This window comes from Oncorhynchus nerka, linkage group LG7 (assembly GCF_034236695.1).
Source record: "Oncorhynchus nerka isolate Pitt River linkage group LG7, Oner_Uvic_2.0, whole genome shotgun sequence".
In the NCBI taxonomy this organism is placed as follows: Eukaryota; Metazoa; Chordata; class Actinopteri; order Salmoniformes; family Salmonidae; genus Oncorhynchus; species Oncorhynchus nerka.
In genome coordinates, this window is record NC_088402.1 from 60,178,291 (window position 1) to 60,200,337 (window position 22,047).

A 22,047-nucleotide genomic window follows, 5' to 3' on the forward strand; every position below is an offset into this window, starting at 1 on the left:
TGACAGCTTGCTTGCGTTGAAAGATCAGTAGATAGCTGTATTCAGACCTTTGAAGGGGTGTCAGTAGACAAAGATGTTGTCAACAGAAAATGTTCAAACAAGTGATAGAAATACAATAGTGTTTTGTTTGAAATTTGAGTCATTATTTGAAGATCTACTCTGTGGACCAATTACATATTCAATTCAATTAAATGAAATGTTATTTGTGCTTCGTAAACAACAGATGTGGACTAACAGTGAAATGCTTACTTACGGGCCCCTTCCCTATAATGCAGAGAGAAAGAAAATAGAGAAGAAAAGTTAGTGCAAAACGGGTCAATGCAGAAAGTCCGGGTAGCTATTTGGTTAACTATTTAGCAGTCTTATGCTGTGGGGTAGAAGCTGTTCAGTGTCCTGTTGGTTCCAGACTTGGTGCATCGGTACCACTTGCCTTGTAGTAGCGGCGAGAACAGTCTATGTGTCTATTAGCACTCTACTCCTCTATCTTTTCTCCCTCCTGTCCCTTTCCCCTCTTTTCCTTTCTCTCTCTGAGAGATTCTCTATTGGAAAAAAGTATGTCCTCTCCTCGACTCCTCCGTCCTCCTCTCCTCCATAATAGGAGTGTCAATTCGTTAATAAGCAAACGGAGGAGTTTTCCCCTCTCCTCAATAGCCTCCTTCGGCCGAGGATTCTCACGTTTATCCCGAAGCATTTTGAAATCCGACACACCCTCTTTGAATCAGCTGTTGTTTTTCGCAGAAGAGAAAAGCTTGCACATGATAAAAAAAAAAAGCGACTTATCTTTTATGTATGCTATGTCTGGCACCACATCAAATCAAGTCTTTATTGTAACTCCATATCCAATCTGCATCCCTTATGCCCCTTTGGCACATTGAATGTCAAGTATCTAGAGTGGACTTGCATGTACACTAATGATTCAACTCTGTCTTTGATCCTTTCCTGACATTAGTCCATTGAGTTGAATTGTGTAGTGTTATCTGTTATCCTAGGCCCAGGAAGACAAATTTACCTATAGTGACCTTGCTGCTATCTTCATGTGTAGATAGATCATTTCAGGGGGAAAAGAACAACAGGATATGATCACTACTGGCAACTGTTACTGAATTGAATATAAAAGATGTACGTGGCGTGTTTTGTCCTGCAAACTGAAAATAAGAGCATTTCAATCAAATAAATAAAAGAGAATATAATAAGAAACAACTTCAACGCATATTCTATGTGTTTTATTTAGGAAAGTTAGAGCAGCTCTAGCTGATAGGACTACATATTGCAAGTACAAAAATATATTTCCCTATTCATATACATACATTTCAAATCAAAACAAGCTTGATTCTGCAATATATCAGCAACACTTCTTTGGCAGTTGTCATCATTGGCTTCATAAGTCACCCAGAATTACAATAAATACTGACTTGGAGCTTTCAGACTTTTTCAGACATAGATATTTTGGAAATAGGAAAAATATATATAATTGCCTGTAGCACTGTATACCGATGCTCTATAGGCTACTAAACATGCTATATTTAAAAGCTTCACCAGATTCGCTTTTATCCGAGATCCAATCAATATTTGGATTGACCAGAAATAGCTGCTTCTGAATACCAACAAAGTAACAGAGACAGATCTGTACTCATGTGATTGAGCTCCATCTCCTCTGATATTATTATAGCTCAATGTCAACAACTATGCTTTTCTGTTTGTGCTCAGTATTCACCTCTCTTCCATGGTCACTCTTTCTTACGTAGGTGGATGTACATGACTCCACTGATGAGTAGCAGCGGCACACACACCCAGGCCAGTATAAAACAGTAGCCAAAATGTCCCTCGGTCAGCTTTCGTGAGTCCTGGAGGATCTCTTGGTTGTGCAACGTGTAGATGAGAGCAGCCGCAAATGCAGTGAGACCTAAGAGAATCAAAAGCCAGAGCTAAATTAGGGGTGTACTCACTGCTTACTTTGGACTGAAATAGGTGCCGCTACTCATTTTGGGTGGAGTTACTGTTTATATTTAGGTGCAGGAGCTCCACAACAGTTTGTAGCTAATATTCTGTAAGAAGCGCAGGAGCTTAAGCACTAGAAAAGTTGAGGTGCCAGTACTCAGCTCCAGTGAGAACCTGCCCAAGTCAAGCACTGGGTGTACTGTGACAGCAAAATGAAACATTTCTGTTGAACAATAGACAATAAAGCATCTATTCTATTCTTTCCTGTAACCCTCTTAAATGAGTCACATCAAGACAACTCTACTGTATACTGTGTTATGTTGTTGTCCCTGCCTGTTTTGGAGTTAATTATTCTGTGTGCATTACCTCCCCATAATCAACGAAAAGGAGCATCAGGTGTGAGTATGTGCCCACACCAATCAGAGTGCTGAATTGGCGCCTCCCATCAGGAATAAAGAGCCTGAGTATGGACTGTTCTGATGAGCTGTCAATCGGTGACTGAACCAGCATAAAGACATTTGCCTATTCATAGCCACAGGAAGTAGGGGTGCTGAGGGTGGTGCAGAACCCCCTGATAAATAAATACATACATTACAGAACCCCCAGCCCAAAACATCTTCCCGCGGCCATGCGTCTATTCCAAGTTCGCATAAATCATCAGTACGAGTTTGCTTCCAGCTGAAAACGATAATTTGGATGAAAAAGTCACTAAATCGCAACACTAAAATTATATACTGGATGTCAGCACGCATGGCAACGAAATGCCATGCACAATTTAGGCTCACTGTTTATTTTATAGTGTCAAGAAAAGTCTAAAATAAAGGAAAGAAATAATGAAATTAAGGAATTAAGGGGGAAGTTAAGCACCCCTATGATTTGATTGATTCCATACTGAAGAGGGCTTTGCTGAAGAGGCATTTGTTATTGATGTTGTCGTAGGTCTAACGTGGTAGGTACTCATGAACAAGCGAATGGTTCGTCTTCTGGTTATTGCAAAGCGGTTGACTTGGGTTGTAACAACTGACACTCTACACTAGTGTTGAAATAATCCTATACTAGACTTTCATCAAATTGCTATATTAAAACAACTGTAACACAGCACTGAAAAACTTTCAGAGGTAGGCTGAAAGGATTTGAAGGAGACTGCAGTATTTCACCATAAGGGGAGCTCGTTGGTCTTTCACAGCACGTGTGAATGTTTGTAAACATTATCTAGCACTGATGGTTAGGACCATGCGCTTTTTCTGACCACATGACCTTTTTAAAATCAACTACAACAGTCCTAGTGGCAGATAGAGATGGTTCATTCTTTCACTTCATTACCTGCAAAGACTTGACATAACCCGGTGAAGTAGAATAGCCCCCCTTTGGACATTGTGAAGAGCTGCCCAAGGAAAACCAGAAAGGAAACCGAAGAGAAGACCACAGACAGCACCATCAACACCTGGACTGATTGGAGCCACTCTGAGGAAGAACAAGGAACGATGTATCAATATGCACCTCAAACTGTCAGGGTAGGGAAGATTTCAATGATTTCATGGGGTAAAAAATATGTTTACCAGTCTCCTTGGAGGAGGCACACAACCAGGTTCCAGTGTCATTGTCAAATCTACAGTTATACCAGAGATCTGAGTTCTCCATCCCATCCCATACCCACCAGGACTAAGAGGGAAAGAGAGGCAGTAAGTAAGTAAATGTGTTGTATGGTAAACACCTATTGTTTAAGAAAGGCTGAACTACTTTTATCACACATTTACATCTTAACTAACAATAATGAAAAGATATATTGGTGAAGTAGAGCTCTCACCTTCTCCATGGTGGCAATGAAGAGCATGGCCAAGGTGATTAGATGCAGCAGGGTCACAAACATCAGCAAGTACGCCATCTGAACAGGGTCCCTGTCAGAAAATGGAGATTGAAATGTGGCTGAAATCACAGATGGTTTACAAGTAATAGGCAACATTTATTGTTTCAGTTTTGGCTTGGTTGGTGTTTTTATTGGTTTGAGGGCAGCCAAAACAATATTTTGATTATGGCAAAAAGAAACATGTGGTCTAGAATATGTTCTTAACTGACTTGACTAGTTAAATGAAGGTTAAATTAAAAAACTTTAAAAAACATTTTTAAAATATAAAGTAATATTTGCAAATGTATGTCTTTCATCAGGTTCACATGACTGCCCCACCCCCACCCCACCCCCTTCATAACATAGGTTTACTATGCTTTCAGGGGTGTAACGTGTTTAAGTAAACCCCCCCCCACCTATTTTTTACTTTTACTCTACTACATTCCTAAAAAATATTGCCTACTTTTTAATCTGATATATTTTCTCTGACACCAAGAGTACTCATTACATTTCAAATGCTCAGGCAGGACAGCAATATGGTCCAATTTACACACCTATAAATATAACGTGTTGTCATCCCTACTGCCTCTGATCTGGTGGACTCACTAAACTCAAATACTGCGTTTGTAAATTATGTCTGAGTATTGAAAGGTGCCCCTGTCTGTCTGTAAATAATAAAAACAAGAAAATTGTGCAGTCTGGTTTGCTTAACATAATGAATTTAATGTTAGGCATTTACTTTTACTTTTACTCAGGTATCACAATTTAGAATGTTTTCAACTACTGTACTTAAGTACATTTAAAACAAGTTACATTTAGACTTTTACTCAAGTAGTATTTTACTGGGGTGACTTTTACTTGAGTCATTTTCTATTAAGGTATCTTTGCTTTTACTCAACTCAAAATTTTGTACATTTTTCCACCACTGTGTGCTTCTGAGCTCGAATAAATGTCACCCCAAACGCAAATGGAAAGTCTGAGCTGTGAAAATACAGGATACTCTTTTACATAAGGCCACAAAACAGAGAGCTATTTAACTATTTCTAAAACTGCTCTTTGACTGGTCTGTGTCACTGTAATAAACATGTACTTAAATGAGAGGGCGGGGCTGGTTAAAATGTGACAAGTTGTTTACTGAAGTAACCTCAAACTTCTGCTATGATGGAAAAGGGGAATAAGTGCTTCATAATTTGGAGGACAAAACCGTTTTCGACTGGGCTAACAAATGGTTTTAACATTAGCTTTATAACATTTAAACTTGTAACGAGCAAATCCAGGTTAATAGATCATACTCATATTATTACAACAACACTACAAACATTGAACATAGTAGTTCTGTAGTAGTATGCTAGTCATAAACATAAAAATAGAATTTTACCACAGGGGACATGATGAATTAGCCCAGCAAAAAGGGTAGAAGGATGAACACGTCTGTATAGATCTCTATCTTTAGGAGGGGCCCAATTTGGGGTGGGTATATCGTGATTGTCAAATTATACTATTAAATTAAACAAATTCCATCTGACAACTGAATGAAGGTCTAAGATGTGACGTAATGGTTGAGTTGAATGAGAATTAGCATGGAATTCAAAACATTAATAGAAAATGGTTAAAGTCACAAGCTTTCTCAATTCCATGCGTTATGCTCTGATTACTTCAGTCTGGTGATTTAAGAACGTGTTTTTCTTGAATCGGAATCTGACAAGTAGGCCTATAAAACATTTATATAATAAACCTCTCTGGTGAATGTACTCCAGAAATTCAGAATTATCATTGAAGAATCTCTACGCACCTTAGTTTGTGTATATCACGCTCCTCTGAATCAGCCTCTCTGTAAAAGTTTCCCCTCTGGTGGTCCTCTCCTTTCCTCTCTTGCCACTCCCCCTTTATTTTTTTCAATCACTCCATTTCCAAAGTTTCCATGAGGAGGAAAGGAGGAGGAATGCTGAAGAGTTTTTTTTAAAGAAACCCTAAACGCCCATTTCCTTTTAGTTGAACAGAGCTCCCTTTGCTCTGCTGACTCCCTTCAGTCCAAAATCACCATCTAAAAAAGACTCTAACCAGACCCACCCTTGAGCGGTAGAACAGCAAACCACATGAAAAGTTGTCTACTGTAAACCTTTCACTTTGAGTTAAAACCACATCTGGTGTCTGTCTATATGATCATAGTGCACTACTTATGCTCACCACATCTTTAACTCCCAAAGAAAGATATATAAGAAAAAAGAAAATGTAAAAAAGGCAATTTTAGAGTGGGAGTGTGCTAGGCCTAAATGCGGCTGTACAGTACACAAACCATTATGTTAATTTGCATGGGCGTGTGGTGAGTTACAAAGTTGACTGGCAACAATGAAATAGAAATGCAAATCACGCCACAAAGCAATTCAATTAAATGACACACAGAAGGCTAAATACAGTTATAAGGCATTCATTTTAAAAGGAATTTACTGTACTGACCGAAATAAATGTGGGTGCATTCTGGCCCTGCTATTCCACGTGTTGGTGTTTTCAGGTTTATACAGATACAGAACCACTAAATGTATAGAACGTTTTTTTTTTTGTACATAGTTTTATTATTACCATTTCATGTTTTGTATAAAATGATAAAAGCCACATATTTCTCCCCATACAATAGATAGATTTTCCCATGTATCCCCGTATCACCGGAATGGTATATTCCGTTGCCTAGGTGCTTGTAGAAGCGACCAAACTTGTCCACCCCTGCTGACTACTGGATACACCAGTGAGTGTCTGCTGCACCTGAGCTTTGGCGATAGCTAGCTAGCTAGGTTGGTTGGTTGGTAGGTAAGTAGATGGGTAGGTAGGTTGGTATGTATTGCCTGGTGCTGGACGTGGCGGTGCAATACGTTTGATCGAGCCAAGCGTCCAAGATTTGAAGTCGCTCAGTTGTGTCTACAACTATTAATTAATAACTTTTTTTGGCATGCATGCAGTCAGCGATCATTCGTTTTCCTGACGTTAGCAGGCGCTAACTCTCTGATTGCTAACGTTAGCAAGTCTTTCTTCTCTGGCGTTGTCAGACATTTTGGGCAGGATTAGGAATTTCATTAAACTCCAACTGGCTAACGTTGCACTGCCTCTATTTTATAGCTAGATAGTTAACTAAGGTTGTCTGCCTACTTGTTGTGAGACATTGCACCCTGAAATGTTATCAGTCAGACAGATATTAGTGCAAGCTTCAGAGTTTCGTTCTCTGTAGTAGCTAACGTCAGTAACGTTAGACTATTCATAGACGCTAGCTAGTTAACTCGAGTCTAGGGATAACGGCAGTAGAATGTCACCGTGGGTTTCTCGAGAGAAACTAACGTAGTAGCTGCTGCTGGACCATCATGACAGCTCCTCAATACATGTTTTTACGGGGCTAACGTTAGCTAGCTAACTATAATCGTCTCGACTAAGCCTTGCTTAGCTGTACTCGTTCATTCCTTGCTCTGTTTATAGTTGCCCTGTCATCTTTTTCAGGTGATTGACTTGGGATGGAAGTTCTAAACGGCTGTCTATGGATTTCACTGGCTTGCAACCATCCTTGTCATGCCTTTCAAACCACAATCTGTTCAACAGTATACCATGTAGCCCGCTACTTGGTCACTTTTTACTGAAGGAAACAGTTCATCACTTGCAGATGCAACTCCCTTGGATCTAGCTAGTGTATGGACATGGATCATGATGAGGTAAACTCAACCCTGAATTTGCTTATTTAAACGAGATAGGCATATGTATGAAGTCAGCCAGCTTGATAAGATGTTAATTTTAAAACTGCATGTCATGCAATGCAAATGTTTTAGTTGCTAAACTTCAGTAGCTAGTTCTTAGTCTAGCCCAGGGCTCTATTTGCCCTTATCATGACTCCAATTCCACATTCCTTTTGATTAGCTGAAGGGATTGAAGTGTGAAATGCTCTATCTAGAAACATGAATCCTTGATTGCGATATACTTTTGCAAACCTTGATTGAACACAACTTAATTATCATCCAAAAATAACTTTATAAATACAAAAGATACTCACTCTTAGCTGTTTTTACAGATTTCCACTAAGGTGTTTTGTGTAATAAAGCTACATGAGCCAATGTTTTTGTTGTTGTTCCCTCCCGAGTTGCCATTAACTCAAGAAGTGTTCTTTTAGTTTAGGTAAATGTGCAATGCAAAACACCTCTGTGGGATTCTATAAAATAATTTCTGTGATATGAAAGTTAAGTTCCAAAGGTTTCCAAAACCGAATCACAAACAAGTTTTATTAGCATTTCTAAATGTTAAAACAGAGTGTCGGGATTGTAGTTCACATTGTCCAGCTGAGGTCCATACCTCAACCCTAGGGCTGGCTGTATGCCCTCTTGGGTACTCTAGAGATAGGGCCCTATGTGATAGCAAAGTATGAGTACAACTGACAGTTCACTAGCCTAACAGAACAATTTTGACTTGGCAGTAACAACAGGTGGGGTTGGATGAGATCTGATGCTCTGTGGAAGTTTGTTGAGCAATTCTGCCTACTAGCATGTTGAACAATGTCTTAGCCTTGTAGTCTCATTGTTGAATGATGAGCCGTCTCAGGTTACGGGGCTTGCAAATTACAGTATTGAATTCTATGTTAGGCAGTGTTTAGCATTGGCAGGGGTCTCTTTGTGCGTCTTCCCATGTGTCACAAAGGAGATCACATTACAGTTAAATGACTGCTTTGCCATTAAATCATTCAATCACTCAAAATTGTACGACATGGTATCACCTATAAAAAGGAAATAACCATGATGTATCATTTTGTTTGTGTTTTGTTGTGGCGCTCAGGTCCCGTCGGAGCTGGATCAGATTGCATTGCGTCTGCAGGAGGGCGGCCTGGCTCCCTCGGCAAGTGCGGAGGAGTGTCAGCGGCACCTGTGGCGTCAGCTCCTGCATTGTGAGGGAGACCTGCGCACAGCTACCCAGGAGCTGCACACACTGCGCACACAGCAGGCCACCGAGATGAAAGAGGTGAGGCACGTAGCTCAGCAGACACCACACTCTAATTACTATGAACTGACTTGGGATCAGCAATTCCCACCACAGTTATCCCGCTAACCATTTTGAAGTAAATTACACAATTGGTTCTGGAACAGTTGCCTAAGATGTAATGCACATAATAACACACCAGTCATCACAGATGGTAGGCTAGGATCTGTTATCTGATGCCTAGTTCTAAAGAATGGTTAATGAGGCATTCATATAACATTTGTGGTGAACCTCTGGTGAATAGTCTTGCCCACAGCTATCTTGTTTTAAATCAAAACTATGACCTACTGTATTCAGTCCATTGCATTCTACATTTATTTTTCATTTAACTCATGGTAGCAGTGTTTAGAACTGAAAACAGGTACAAAAAGTTCCAATTGGATTCAGTCAGCTCTGTCCAGTTTAATACTGGTACTAGGAAAGTACTGGTCCGGTTCTCAATACCATCCCTAATGGGGGGGTAGCCTCATCCATGATCCAATGTCATTCATGGATGGCTATCGGTCTGTCTCAGGTGGAGAACTATGTGGAGCACATCCGTGGCCTGCTGGAGGAGCGTGAGTCTCTGACAGCCGAGTATGAGCAGGACAACGAGCAGCTCCATGCAGACCTCCAGCAGATTAGGCTCCATCAAGGTATTTAGGCAAGACCAATGGAAGATGTCTTCACTGGCACTCACTGTTGTCACTTAGCACACTCTGTAAAAAGCTGGCGGAACAACAGTGTAGACACAGAATCTTGTTTATTTCTATCTCCACAAATACCTGGGCGGTTGGGATTAATATCCGTTTGGGATTGGGCAAGATACTGCATTGACTCAATTGCTCTCCTTTCCACCGTCTGACAGATTCCCAGAGGAAGGAGGTGGTGGAGATGCTGGCCCAGGAGGACTTGGGTGAAATTGGCCTCAGTAGCACCAGTGAGCAGGTGGCCTACCTGCTGGTGGAGAGGGCCACGTTGTTGGAGAGACTGGAGGCTGCAGAGAGGAGGCTGGACACGCAGAACCTCACAGACAACCTCAGGGAGGTCCACCTGCAGGTAACGGATGTTTTTATTGGTTATTTTCTACCTCGTTGTGTTACACAATGAAGGATATAAGGAAAGCTGTTTTCGAAATACAGTCAATAAAGTGTATTTCCATGTCACGGAGTGGAGTTTTACATGTATGTGACTGTCCTGGGGTGTGGGGTTGCTGTGTTTCACAGGACGAGCTGGATCATATTCGCCACACTCTGGAGGAAGAGTTAAGACAGCAGAGGGAGACCATGCAGCGTACCAAAGAAAGCATGAGCCAGGTAAAGAGGCATAACTGTAGATATCTGGGTGGAAAACCTCCTCTTGCTTTAGACTAGACAGCATCTCTCTCAGGTTGTGAAAGAATAGAGATAAGGGGAGGTGAAGTCTGACTTTGAAGGACCAATCTGCAATTGCTACATCAATTTTTGGACTTAAATTCATTATATATACCCATTGATTATTGAATGATAAAAGTTATAAATGCCTCATGAGTTTAGTTCAATTGTCGTACCCCATCAAACTATAGCCTAAAAACATGGTTAAAACCATAATTTTGATATCATGGATGGTCAGTTTAAATGGTTACATTTCTGGGTGTCACTTTCTTTATTGTTGAAACTGCAGATTGATATTTAATACAAAAAAAAAAGTTTCCCAAACTCTGTCCTCTGGACTCCAAGGGGTACACGTTTTGGTTTTTGCCCTAACACCACACAGCCGATTCAAATAATCAACTAATCATCAATCTTTGGTCATTTGAATCAGCCATGTAGTGTTAGGGCAAAAATCCCACTTGGGGTCCTGAGGGCCGAGTTTGGGAAATGCTGATTTAGCGTTGATAACGCTTTGACGCAGCTGGCATTAATCGTGGACAGTGGGGATACCCTCATAGGGTCTCTTGTCAATCCTTCTGCCCCGTGGTCTTTCTTCCCAAGGAGCAGCAGTCTCCAGCTCAGAGGCCTTGGAAGAAGCTGTTTGGCCTACGCAAGTCCTCACAGAGCACACACAATGGTGCACCTGTAGGTCCCTATCTTATCTGCCACATCCAACTAACCATGATGCTGTAATAACTTGAGGCAAGACTGCATGGGTCAACTTTTCTGTGGTTCTTGCCTTTCAAGTCCTATTTCAGAGCCGCACTGGCAAGGTGTCCACGAAACTGCTCACATTGCTAACCCCGGAGCCTCACTATCTGTTTAAATCATTTTCCTTTTAAGACTGGCATTTTGAATGGCATGGGCATGGAGAGTTATGGGTCTGGTGGAAATTGTGCACTTTATATGAAGCTCTGTAAACGTAATTATTACCAAGAGAAACCAAGTGTCAAATATGTGGTTTTTAGTTGGGTTTCAGCTTCAGTACATTTATGTACTCTTTCAGATGCAAATATCTATAAACATTTTATCCATCATTTTTACCACATGCATTTGTTTAAAGCTCTAACACAGACGTGATACCTTGACTCCGTAGTCTTTGCTCTCCCTCTGTCTCAGGTCCACAATGAGGACGTATCCCAGGAGCGCTCCGAGCGCCAGCGGCTGGAGAGGGATCTGGAGGAGGCATCTCGGAGGCTCTCCATGGCCCACGAGGACATCCGCAGACTGACAGACAAGCTGGAGTCTGCCAAGAAGACCCAAGCCATGTGTGGTATGAGAAAACAATTATACAATATTATCTTTCTCATTATATTGTACATGTAACTGCCCATATAAAATAAAACGCCAACATGAGGTGTCTTAATAGGGCGTTGGGCCACCACAGCTTCAATGCACCTTGGCATAGATTCTACAAGTGTCTGGAACTCTGTTGGAAGGATGTGACACCATTCTTCCATGACAAATTCCATCATTTGGTGTTTTGTTGATGGTGGTAGAAAATGCTGTCTCAGGTGTCGCTGCAGAATCTCCCATAAGTGTTCAATTGGGTTGAGATCTGGTGACTGAGATTGCCATGGCATCAAACCATTCAGTAACCACTCGTGCCCTGTGGAGAGGGGGGCATTTTCATCCTATGGGGGCCTAGCCATGGTAGACAAAATAATGGCCTGCCCAGCATTTTTATACATGATCCTAAGCATGATGGGATGTTAATTGCTTAATTAACTCAGGAACCACAGCAGCTTTCAATATATTTTGTGTTCTTCACTTACTCAAGTGTTTCCATAATTTTGGCAGATACCTGTAGTACCAAGCAATAACATGAACATCTTCTCAATTCTGAGGACTAATATAAATGAGAATTTAATTGATATTCCCCTACACACTTTCTTAGTACACTATTTGCTGGGCAGTTCAGGGTGTAATCCTGCAGTCACACAAAGAAAATTAGCATTTGGTCTTATCAATCTGTGTTACGGCCCAACAATAACTGGAAGAGATACCATTAGTCAAACGCATCAATACATCCCAAGTCAGAAGTTTGGCTTCTTGTCATCAGATGATTGTTGGAAGGGTGGATGGTGTAAGTTGTTTGGCGTGAGTGGTGGTGGCAGCAAAAGTACAGAGTAGGAGAAAGTGGTTGAGTTGCCACCCTGGCTGCACATTTGTGGTACCTGAAAAAGGCAGAACCCCTGTAGTGGACAGATGAGAATGCCAGCAAATGACTGAGGAGAAACAGGAGAATGCAGCAGGAAATTCCGGAAAGGAGGCAAGGCCTATAAAATGCACACATATTGATTTTAACAGGTAGGCTTACATTTGATGCAGTGCTAAATGTGTGCATGTATAGCCTACTTGTAATTACTTGTAATTTTTTATAATACCATTCTACAAATAGTGCCTTTTGGGTAGTGTATTTTTGTCAGAAATAATTATTTCACCTAATTTTAACATTGTTTAAAGAGCACGTCTTCAACTTCATAACAAACATGTTTTCTCATCTCGAGAGGTTAAATTAAAGTGATATTACAGAGATTTTGTCTAAGTTCAGCCAGCAGTTCCACTCTGCAACCTCATTGGACAATACAGGGCTGACCTGATTCCGCCTCCTAATCTGGGGATTTTCAGAGGAAACAAATATTGTTAACATGTTTAGTTTGTGTAGATGTATGTGATCCAACTGATAAATTGACTGTTTTATCAAAATGTACACGTCTGAGGGATATAAGACATGGCCCACCTGGTGTTTATTTGCTCAAATGGAAGGTGATGCCGGGCCATTATAAAAGACCTGCGTGTGTTGGAGTCAATGATGTACAGTACCAGTCAAGTTTGGACACACCTAATCATTGTGGAATAATATTGAAGACATCAAAACTATGAAATAACACATATGGAATCATGTAGTAACCAAAAAAAGTGTTAAATAAATCAGAATATATTTTATATTTGAGATTCAAGTTACAAAAACCATCCAAGCGCTATGATGAAACTGGCTCTCATGAGGTCCGCCACAGGAAAGGAAGACCCAGAGTTACCTCTGCTGCAGAGGATGAGTTCATTAGAGTTAAATGCTTCACAGAGTTCAAGTAACAGACACATCTCAACACCAACTGTTCAGAGGAGACTGCGTGAATCAGGCCTTCATGGTCGAATTGCTGCAAAGAAACCACTACTAAAGTACACCATTAAGAAGAAGAGACTTGCTTGGGCCAAGAAACACGAGCATTGGAAGTTAGACCGGTAGAAATCTGTCTTTTGGTCTGATGAGTCCAAATTTGAGATTTTTGGTTCCAACTGCCGTGTCGTTGTGAGACTCAGGGTAAGTGGAATGGATGATCTCTGCATGTGTGGTTCCCACTGTGAAGCATGGAGGTGTAATGGTGTGGGGGTGCTTTGCTGGTGACACTTGGTGATTTATTTAGAATTCCAGGCACACTTAACCAGCATGGCTACCACAGCATTCTGCAGCGATACGCCATCCCATCTGGCTTGCGCTTAGTGGGACTGTCATTTGTTTTTCAACAGGACAATGACCCAACACACCTCCAGGCTGAGTAAGGGCTATTTGACCAAGAAGGAGAGTGATGGAGTGCTGCATCAGATGACCTGGCCTCCTCAATCACTCGATTTCAACCCAATTGAGATGGTTTGGCATGAGTTGGACCGCAGAGTAAAGGAAAAGCAGCCAACAAGTACTGAAAAGCATTCCAGGTGAAGCTGGTTGAGAGTACCAAGAGTGTGCAAAGCTGTCATCAAGAAAAAGGGTGGCTACTTTGAAGAATCTCAAATGTATAAAATATATGTTGATTTGTGTAACACTGTTTTGTTTACTACATGATTCCATGTCTGTTATTTCATAGTTTTGATGTCTTCACTATTATTCTACCATGTAGAAAATAGTTCAAAATAAAGAAAAACCCTTAAACAAGTACGTGTGTCCAAACATTTGACTGGTACTGTATCTATACCCTAGATGACTGACGGGGCGATGTTTTTAAGCCACTGCGCAGCCAATTTTGTACTCCACCATTGTAAAAAAGTGTTTGGAAGCTACAGAAATGCATGAACAGTTGGTTTGGAAAGTATTCAGACCCCTTGACTTTTTCAACATTTTGTTAAGATACAGCCTTATTCTAAAATGGATTAAATTAAATGTGTTCCTCATTAATCTACACCCAAAAAAACAAATACCTTATTTACAATATGTTACGAATTTGTAAGTGCTTAAGATCCCATTCAATCTCTTTTGTACATAACATTTTGTCCTTGAGATTTTTAATTGAAATACTGTAGAATTCCATTCATTGCTATGGAGGACTGCTCCTTCTGAGGAGTACCACCAATATGGCGGACAAATGAGTAATCTAGGGTTTATTTACAGTCAGATGTTATGGGGCTATTTTGCTTCCACTGTTCCTGGGGCACTTTACCAGGACATTTTAACCAAACGTTGCTGCCTCCGTTAGGAGGCTGAAACTTGGCTGCAAGTGGATCTTCCAGCAAGACAATAACCCTAAGCATACCACAAAATCCCCCCCCCCCCCAAAAAAAAAATCTTAATTGACCCACAAAATCAACATTTTGAAATGGCTGTCTCAGACTCGAGACTTGAACCCCATTGAAAACCTGTGGTTTGAATTGAAGAGGGAAGTCCATAAGGGTAGACGAAGGACATCAAGGATCTGGAAAGATTCTTTACGGAGGAATGGTCTAAGTTCACTCAACATATTCTTCAATCTCCTAAAACATTTTTTAGAAAAAGTCTCCGTGTCGTTATCCTCGCAAAGGAGAGGGTGCTGGAGTATTGAAAACGGGGGATACAATCATTTTTACCCATCTTAATAAAAACAATGTATACAAAAAATGACTTAAGACGCTTTCTCTGAGAAATTGTGTTCATATAAAATGAGTTTTTAGATTTTCTGGAGCATACAATATATCTCAGTATTTGTATGTATAGTGAACAAAAATATAAACGCAACATTTAAAAAGTGTTGGTCCCATGTTTCATGAGCTGAAATTAAAGATCACAGAAATGTTCCATATGCACTGAAAGCTTTTTTTTCTAATTTTGTGCACAAATTAGTTTACTTCCCTTTTTGTGAGCATTTCTCCTTTGCCAAGATACAGTAAAAGGCCAATCTACAATGTGCGGTTTTGTCATAACAACACAATGCCACAGATGGCTCAAGTTTTGAGGGTACCGTGCAATTGGCATGCTGACTGCAGGAATGTCCACAGAGCTGTTGCCAGAGAATTGAATGTTAATTTGTCTATCATACGCTGCCTCCAACATCATTGTTAGCGAATTTGGCAGTATGTACAACTGGCCTCACAACTGCAGACCATGTGTAACCACTCCAGCCCAGGACCTCCACATCTGGCTTCTTCACCTGTGGGATCATCTGAGACCAGTCACCTGGACAGCTGATGATACTGGGTTTGCACAACTGTCAGAAACCATCTCAGGGAAGCTCATCTGCATGCTCGTCGTCCTCACTGGGATCTGACTGCAGTTTGGCGTTGTAACCGATTTCAGTGGGCAAATGGTCACCTTCGATGGCCTCTGGCACGCTGGAGAAATGTGCTCTTCACGGATTAATCCCAGTTTCAACTGTACCGGGCAGATGGCAGACAGCGTGTATGCCTTTGTGTGGGTGAGTGGTTTGCTGAAGTCAACGTTGTGAACAGGGTGTCCCATGGTGGGGTTATGGTATGGGCAGGCATAAGCTACGGACAACGAACACAATTTAATTTGATCGATGCACAGAGATATCGTGACAAGATCCTGAGGCCCATTGTTGTGCCATATCATCTGCTGCCATTACCTCATGTTTCACCATGATAATGCACGGCCCCATGTCGCAAGGATCTGTACACAATTCTTGGAAGCTGAAAATGACCCAGTTCTTCCATGGACATGTCACCCATTGAGCAGGTTTGGGATGCTTTGAATCGATGTGTACGACAGTGTGTTTCAGTTCCACCCCAATATCCAGCAACTTCCCACAGCCATTGAAGAGGAGTGGGACAACATTCCACTTGCCACAATCAACAGCCTATGCTAAGGAGATGTCTCGCTGCATGAGGCAAGTGGTGGTCACGCCAGATACTGACTGGTTTTCTGATCCACGCACCTACCTTTTTTCAAGGTATCTGTGACCAACCGATGCATATCTGTATTCCCAGTAATGTGAAATCCATAGATTAGGGTCTAATGAATTTATTTAAGTTGACTGATTTCCTTTTTATATGAACTGTAACTCAGTCAAATCTTTGAAATTGTTGCTTTTTGTATTTAATACATGCTTTTTGCTCATCTTTATCAATGGATTCGATCACTCTAGACCCCACTGTATATATCAAAAAGGGCTATAAGAAAGAATAGGAATTTAGGTAGCATACTGTATAATTAAGCAGAAAGGCTTAGTGATGTATGGCCAATATACCACGGCTAAGGGCTGTTCTTACACAAGGTAACGAGGAGTGCCTGGACACAGCCCTTAGCTGTGGTCTATTTGCCATTTACTACAACCCCCCGAGATGCCTTATTGCTATTATAAACTGGTTACCAACTTAATTAGTGCAGTAAAAATAAACTTTTTGTCATACCTATGGTATACGGTCTGATATACCATGGCTGTCAGCCAATCAGAATTCAGTGCTCGAACCACCCAGTTTATAATGCATGTTTAACACTTACTTTTAAATACTCCTACAATATTATAATAACACATTTATTTCTTATGATTTTCACACAACGGGAAAGGAGAATATGCCGCAGTGTTGCATCACCATGAAAGGATTGATAATGTTCAGGGAGGGAAGTTCATCCCTTTACATTATAACATGAGAAATGTTGGGAATTTAAAACAATTATTTTTAAACAATTTAATCAGTGTGACATTAGTGAGAGAAATGCTGGCCTAATAGAAGTGTGTAGCCTGCTCGTAAAATCATGTCACAATTTGTCATTTGTAAAAAAAAAAAAATGTAGGACCTGAGCTTGAGCAAACTGGTCAAGAGGTGGAGAGCCTGAGGAAGGAGGTGGACAAACTGAAGCAATGTGGTGAGATACTTGTGTTGCCTTGACCTTGATAGTTCCTCTTCCATCAATTTTTTTTCACAGTCCATATTAACGCTGAGTCTCAATAAGCTCTGTTATTGACTGGAGCCAGTTGGTGACTTATGAAAAGAAAGCATATTTTTGGTCCATTTTAAAATAGCATCAAATTGATAAGAAATACAGTGTATAGACATAGTTAATATTGTAGATGACTATTGTAGCTGGAAACAGCTGATTTTTAATGAAATAGCTACATAGGTGTACAGAGGCCCATTATCAGCAACCATCACTCCTGTGTTCCAATGGCACGTTGTTAGCTAATCCAAGTTTATCATTTTAAAAGACCAATTGATCATTAGAAAACCCTTTTGCAATTATGTTAGCACAGCTGAAAACTGTTGTCCTGATTTAAATAAGCAATACAACTTGCCTTCTTTAGACTAGTTGAGTATCTGGAGCGTCAGCATTTGTGGGTTTGATTCCAGGCTCAAAATGTCCAGAAACAAAGACCTTTCTTCTGAAACTCGTCAGTCTATTCTTGTTTTGAGAAATGAAGGCTACTCCATGTGAGAAATTACCAAGAAACTGAAGATCTCGTACAACGCTGGGTACTACTGCCTTCACAGAACAGCACAAACTGACTCTAACAAGAATAGAATAGGATGCCCCGGTGCACAACTCAGCAAGAGGACAAGTACATTAGAGTGTCTAGTTTAAGAAACAGACGTCTCACAAGTCCTCAACTGGCAGCTTCGTTAAATAGTATCCGCAAACACCAGTCTCAAGGTCAACAGTGAAGAAGCGACTCCGGCATGCTGGCCTCCTAGGCAGTACTTTGCTGAAGCACCATTGGCTGCGATTACAGCCTTGAGTCTTCTTGGCTATGACACTACAAGCTTGGCACACTTGTATTTGGGAAATTTCTCCCATTCTTCTCTGCAGATCCTCTCAAGCTCTGTCAGGTTTTTTGGGGTGCTTCGATGCACAGATATTTTCAGGCCTCTCCAGAGATGTTCGACCGGGTTCAAGTCCGGTCTCTGGCTGGGCCACTCAAGGACATTCAGAGACTCCTGCATTGTCTTGGCTGTGTGCTTAGGGTCGTTGTCCTGTTGGAAGGTGAACTTTCGCGTCAGTCGGATGTCCTGAGCACTCTGGTGCAGGTTTTCATCCGGGATCTCTCTGTACTTTGCTCCGTTCATCTGTCCCTCAATCCTGACTAGTGTCCCAGTCCCTGCAGCTGAAAAACATCCCCACAGCATGATGCTGCCACCACCATGCTTCACTGTAGGGATGGTGCCAGGTTTCCTCCAGAAGTGACGCTTGGCATTCAGGCCAAGGAGTTCAATCTTGGTTTCATCAGACCAGAGAATCTTGTCCTTTGACCTCTGAACCTAGAGATCTTGGGTTGATTGCAACGAAGAAGCTGAACTTTGCACGAAACACTGTATTAGCGCTTGTTTTCTCCAAACAATACTAACTGGAGATTACATGCACCTGTGTGGTAAAATTCTCATGTTGATACTAGACCGCTGAAAATGTCATCCAGCCCTCAATGACATAACGATTGGAAACTGTAAAGCTGATAGACTGTATACAAATCACGATTGGCTTGATTTATTGACATATTTCAAATATGGACAGTTTAGGGATATTTCCCCCCCGATCTTGATAAGGAATGACCATACCATTTTTTTATGGTATTTAATAGAATTAATGGATTACAAAAATGTATTAGAGTAGGCTACACCAAAATCATTTTTCCATTCATAAAATGTGTACTTTAAATTGCCACAGTAGATTTGCTGTGGTAAACGAGGAAATACATTATTTCAGTTGTTTGGAATGATTGTCAAATAGTTACATCTACCCTTGTTCTGCTGAAAATGCAGATTTAATTTATACCGATGATAATACCCATCAGAGTGTGAAAATGTCTTCAGACTTTGCCAGTAATCAGCACTACAAGTTAACACCAACAGATTTAGGGAGCAGTAAATCAGTGGCCAATAAAGGTTGCAATTGACATCAGCTGTGTGGCTTATTTTTAGCGTGGAATTACATTTTTCAAAACGTATTAAAAATAAAATACGGATACCTTATTTACATAAGTATTCAGACCCTTTGCTATGAGACTCGAAATTGAGTTCAGGTTTCATCCTGTTTCCATTGATCATCTTTGAGATGTTTCTACAACTTGAGTCCACCTGTGGTAAATTAAATTGATTGGACATTATTTGGAATGGCACACACCTGTCTATATAAGGTCCCACAGTTGACAGTTCATGTCAGAGCAAAAACCAAGCAATGAGGTCAAAGGAATTGTCCGTAGAGCTCTGAGACAGGATTGTGTCGAGGCACAAGGGTACCAAAGAATTTCCTCATCATTAAAGGTCCCCATGAACACAGTGGCCTCCATCATTCTTAAATGGAAAAAGTTTGGAACCAAAGACTCTTCACAGAGCTGGCCGCCCGGCCAAACTGAACAATCGAGGGAGAAGGGCCTTGGTAAGGGAGGTGACAAAGAACCAGATGGGCACTCTGACAGAGCTCCAGAGTTCCTCTGTGGAGATGGTAGAATCTTCCAGAAGGACAACCATCTCTGTATCACTCCACCAATCAGGCCTTCGTGGTAGAGTGGCCAGAAGGAAACTATTCCTCAGTAAAAAGCACATGACAGCCCGCTTGGAGTTGCCAAAAGGAACTCCACAGACCATGTGAAACAAGATTCTCTGGTCTGATGAAACCAAGATTTAACTGTTTGGCCTGAATGCCAAGCATCATGTTTGGAGGAAACCTGGCACAATCTCCATGGTGAAGCACGGTGGTGGCAGCATCATGCTGTGGGGATATTTTTCAGCGGCAGGGACTGGGAGACTAGGCAGGATCGAGGGAAAGATGAACGGAGCAAAGTACAGAGAGATCCTTGATGAAAACCTGTGCCAGAGCGCTCAGGACCTCCGACTGGGGCGAAGAAGATTGGTGCTTCAACAAAGTACTGAATAAAGGGTCTGAATACTTATGTCAAATGTGATGTTTCAGTTCATTTGTTATACATTTGCTAAAATTCTAAAAACCTGTTTTTTGCTTTGTCAGTATGGGGTAATGTGTGTAGATTGAAGGCTGGAACGTATCAAATTGAGTAAAAAGTGAAGGGGTCTGAACTTTCCCAATGCACTCAAATAGCACTTATTAAGTAGCACTTTATTAGTGGAGGTCCATGTGAAGCCCCTCTACACAATGATTGTTTGTTTTCCTTAGATACGCTGGAGCTGCAGAGGGCGAAGGAGCACAATGAAAGACTGGATGGGGAAATCTGGGTTCTGAGAGAGCGAGTGCGCTCCCTGGACTCTGAGAAGAAAACCCTCTTACAGGTGGTGCGCATTGACTAAACATATAAGCCTACTTTTTGGGCCCTAAAATATTGGGTTACCACATATTACCTAGCTGATTCTTTGTAAGCTCGAACAGTAATGTCACAGACTGACAAACTCCCATCACTATGGGATGTGGTTAGTACGTTTATGTGCCTTGTGAGGCTGTGTTTCTTGTACAGAAGGAATGATGTGTGTATAACAATGTTTGTATTTGTCAGGGGGAGGGCAATAGCAGTGAGCACCCTAAAGATCTGCCTATGATGTTGTTGACCACATCGAAACCTGAGGAGCAGGAGCAGATTCATAAAAGGTATGGATGCACCCTCAGCCCCATTGCAATAATTAGGTTATTCCTGCATCTGTAGAATCATTCTGTTCAGAGGTCTTTCTCTGGTTGCGCTGACCAGGAGTCACCTCATGTCACTCATGTCCACATGTCAGTCATAAGAAGTAGCATTCACGCTGTTCAATCAAATGTATTTAATGAAGCCCTTTTACGTCAGCAGTTGCCGTTCATCAATGATCTGACATCTTTCTTGTTCTCTCTTTCTGACACTCTCTCTCCCTCTCACACATTTATCTTACTCCCTCGTGCCGTCTTTCTCTCTCCCTCCCCTTAACCTCCTCGCATATCTCACACTGTCTTTCGTTCTCTCCCTCCCTCTCTCGTACACACTTTTCTCACACGATCTCCCTGACTCTCTCACCCTGTCCTGCAGGTGTCGCGAGGCTGTGGAGGACGTGGGCTGCCAGCTGCGGGAGCTGCAGCGGCGCATGCAGAGGCAGCAGCGGGAGCAGGAGGAGCTGGTGGAGAGGAACGAAGAGCTGGAGGCGCTACTGGGAGAGGCCCAGAACGCCAGCAAGGAGGAGTGCCAACTCCACGAGGGTGAACTCGAGGGACTGCACCGCAAGGTGGGAGAGGGGGCTGAACGAGAAGGGATAGAAATGACATAATCAAGAGAGAAATTCTCAGGACTTTTTGTCAACAAAACAGAGACAAAAGTGTTTTCACAGATTTAGACACTGTTATGGTGCTGGAGATAATGAATATGAGGTTATAAATGATAAAGTGTTCCTTTTTAAACGTCCACTCACAGATTAAAACCCTAGAGGCAGAGCTGAAGAAGATATGTGCTCAGGACCAGGTACTGAAGGATGGAGGTGTCGTCGGCAGAGAGACCGAGACGTACTTACATCAGGTAGGAAAACGTTGTGCTGTTAGCTTGTAAATTTCCACTCTAAACTGACTTGCCTGTGCCATTGTTTTGCTTATCCAACTACTTTCTCAAAAGTGTCAGGCACCCATGAATGGTAATAATTTAAAACCAATGTAGCAGGCCAAAGAAGTTCTTCCCAGGCACCCAGAGACACCCAGACTGGCAATCGCCTATAGCTATTTGATTGCCAGTGACCTATTGTACATCG

The 22,047-nt window shown here is 41.5% G+C and overlaps 2 protein-coding genes across 7 annotated transcripts in view; one reads left to right on the forward strand and one right to left on the reverse strand.

Annotated features, from left to right (window-relative positions):
- Positions 1–1,208: 1,208 nt before the first annotated feature.
- emp3b (epithelial membrane protein 3b (MAM blood group)) lies at positions 1,209–5,684 on the reverse strand. The gene is made up of 5 exons (XM_029664339.2): positions 5,577–5,684; positions 3,746–3,836; positions 3,498–3,600; positions 3,262–3,402; positions 1,209–1,903 (listed from the first exon to the last, which is right to left on the reverse strand). The coding sequence occupies exons 2-5, from the start codon at positions 3,821–3,823 to the stop codon at positions 1,728–1,730; spliced, it is 498 nt and encodes a 165-aa protein (XP_029520199.1). The 5' UTR covers positions 3,824–3,836; positions 5,577–5,684; the 3' UTR covers positions 1,209–1,727.
- Positions 5,685–6,496: 812 nt separating this feature from the next.
- Positions 6,497–22,047, forward strand: part of ccdc30 (coiled-coil domain containing 30) — a 44,842-nt gene continuing 29,291 nt past the window's right edge. For 2 of the 6 annotated variants that reach the window (XM_065020674.1, XM_029664343.2), the window contains exons 1-12: positions 6,534–7,476; positions 8,585–8,767; positions 9,300–9,420; positions 9,633–9,823; positions 9,991–10,080; positions 10,738–10,821; positions 11,296–11,449; positions 17,180–17,251; positions 20,507–20,622; positions 20,841–20,932; positions 21,342–21,534; positions 21,720–21,821. In XM_065020674.1, the coding sequence (XP_064876746.1) occupies positions 7,456–7,476; positions 8,585–8,767; positions 9,300–9,420; positions 9,633–9,823; positions 9,991–10,080; positions 10,738–10,821; positions 11,296–11,449; positions 17,180–17,251; positions 20,507–20,622; positions 20,841–20,932; positions 21,342–21,534; positions 21,720–21,821 (1,419 nt within the window). In that variant the 5' untranslated portion in view covers positions 6,534–7,455. The other 4 variants (XM_029664341.2, XM_029664342.2, XM_029664344.2 and 1 more) reach the window with 4 other exon arrangements.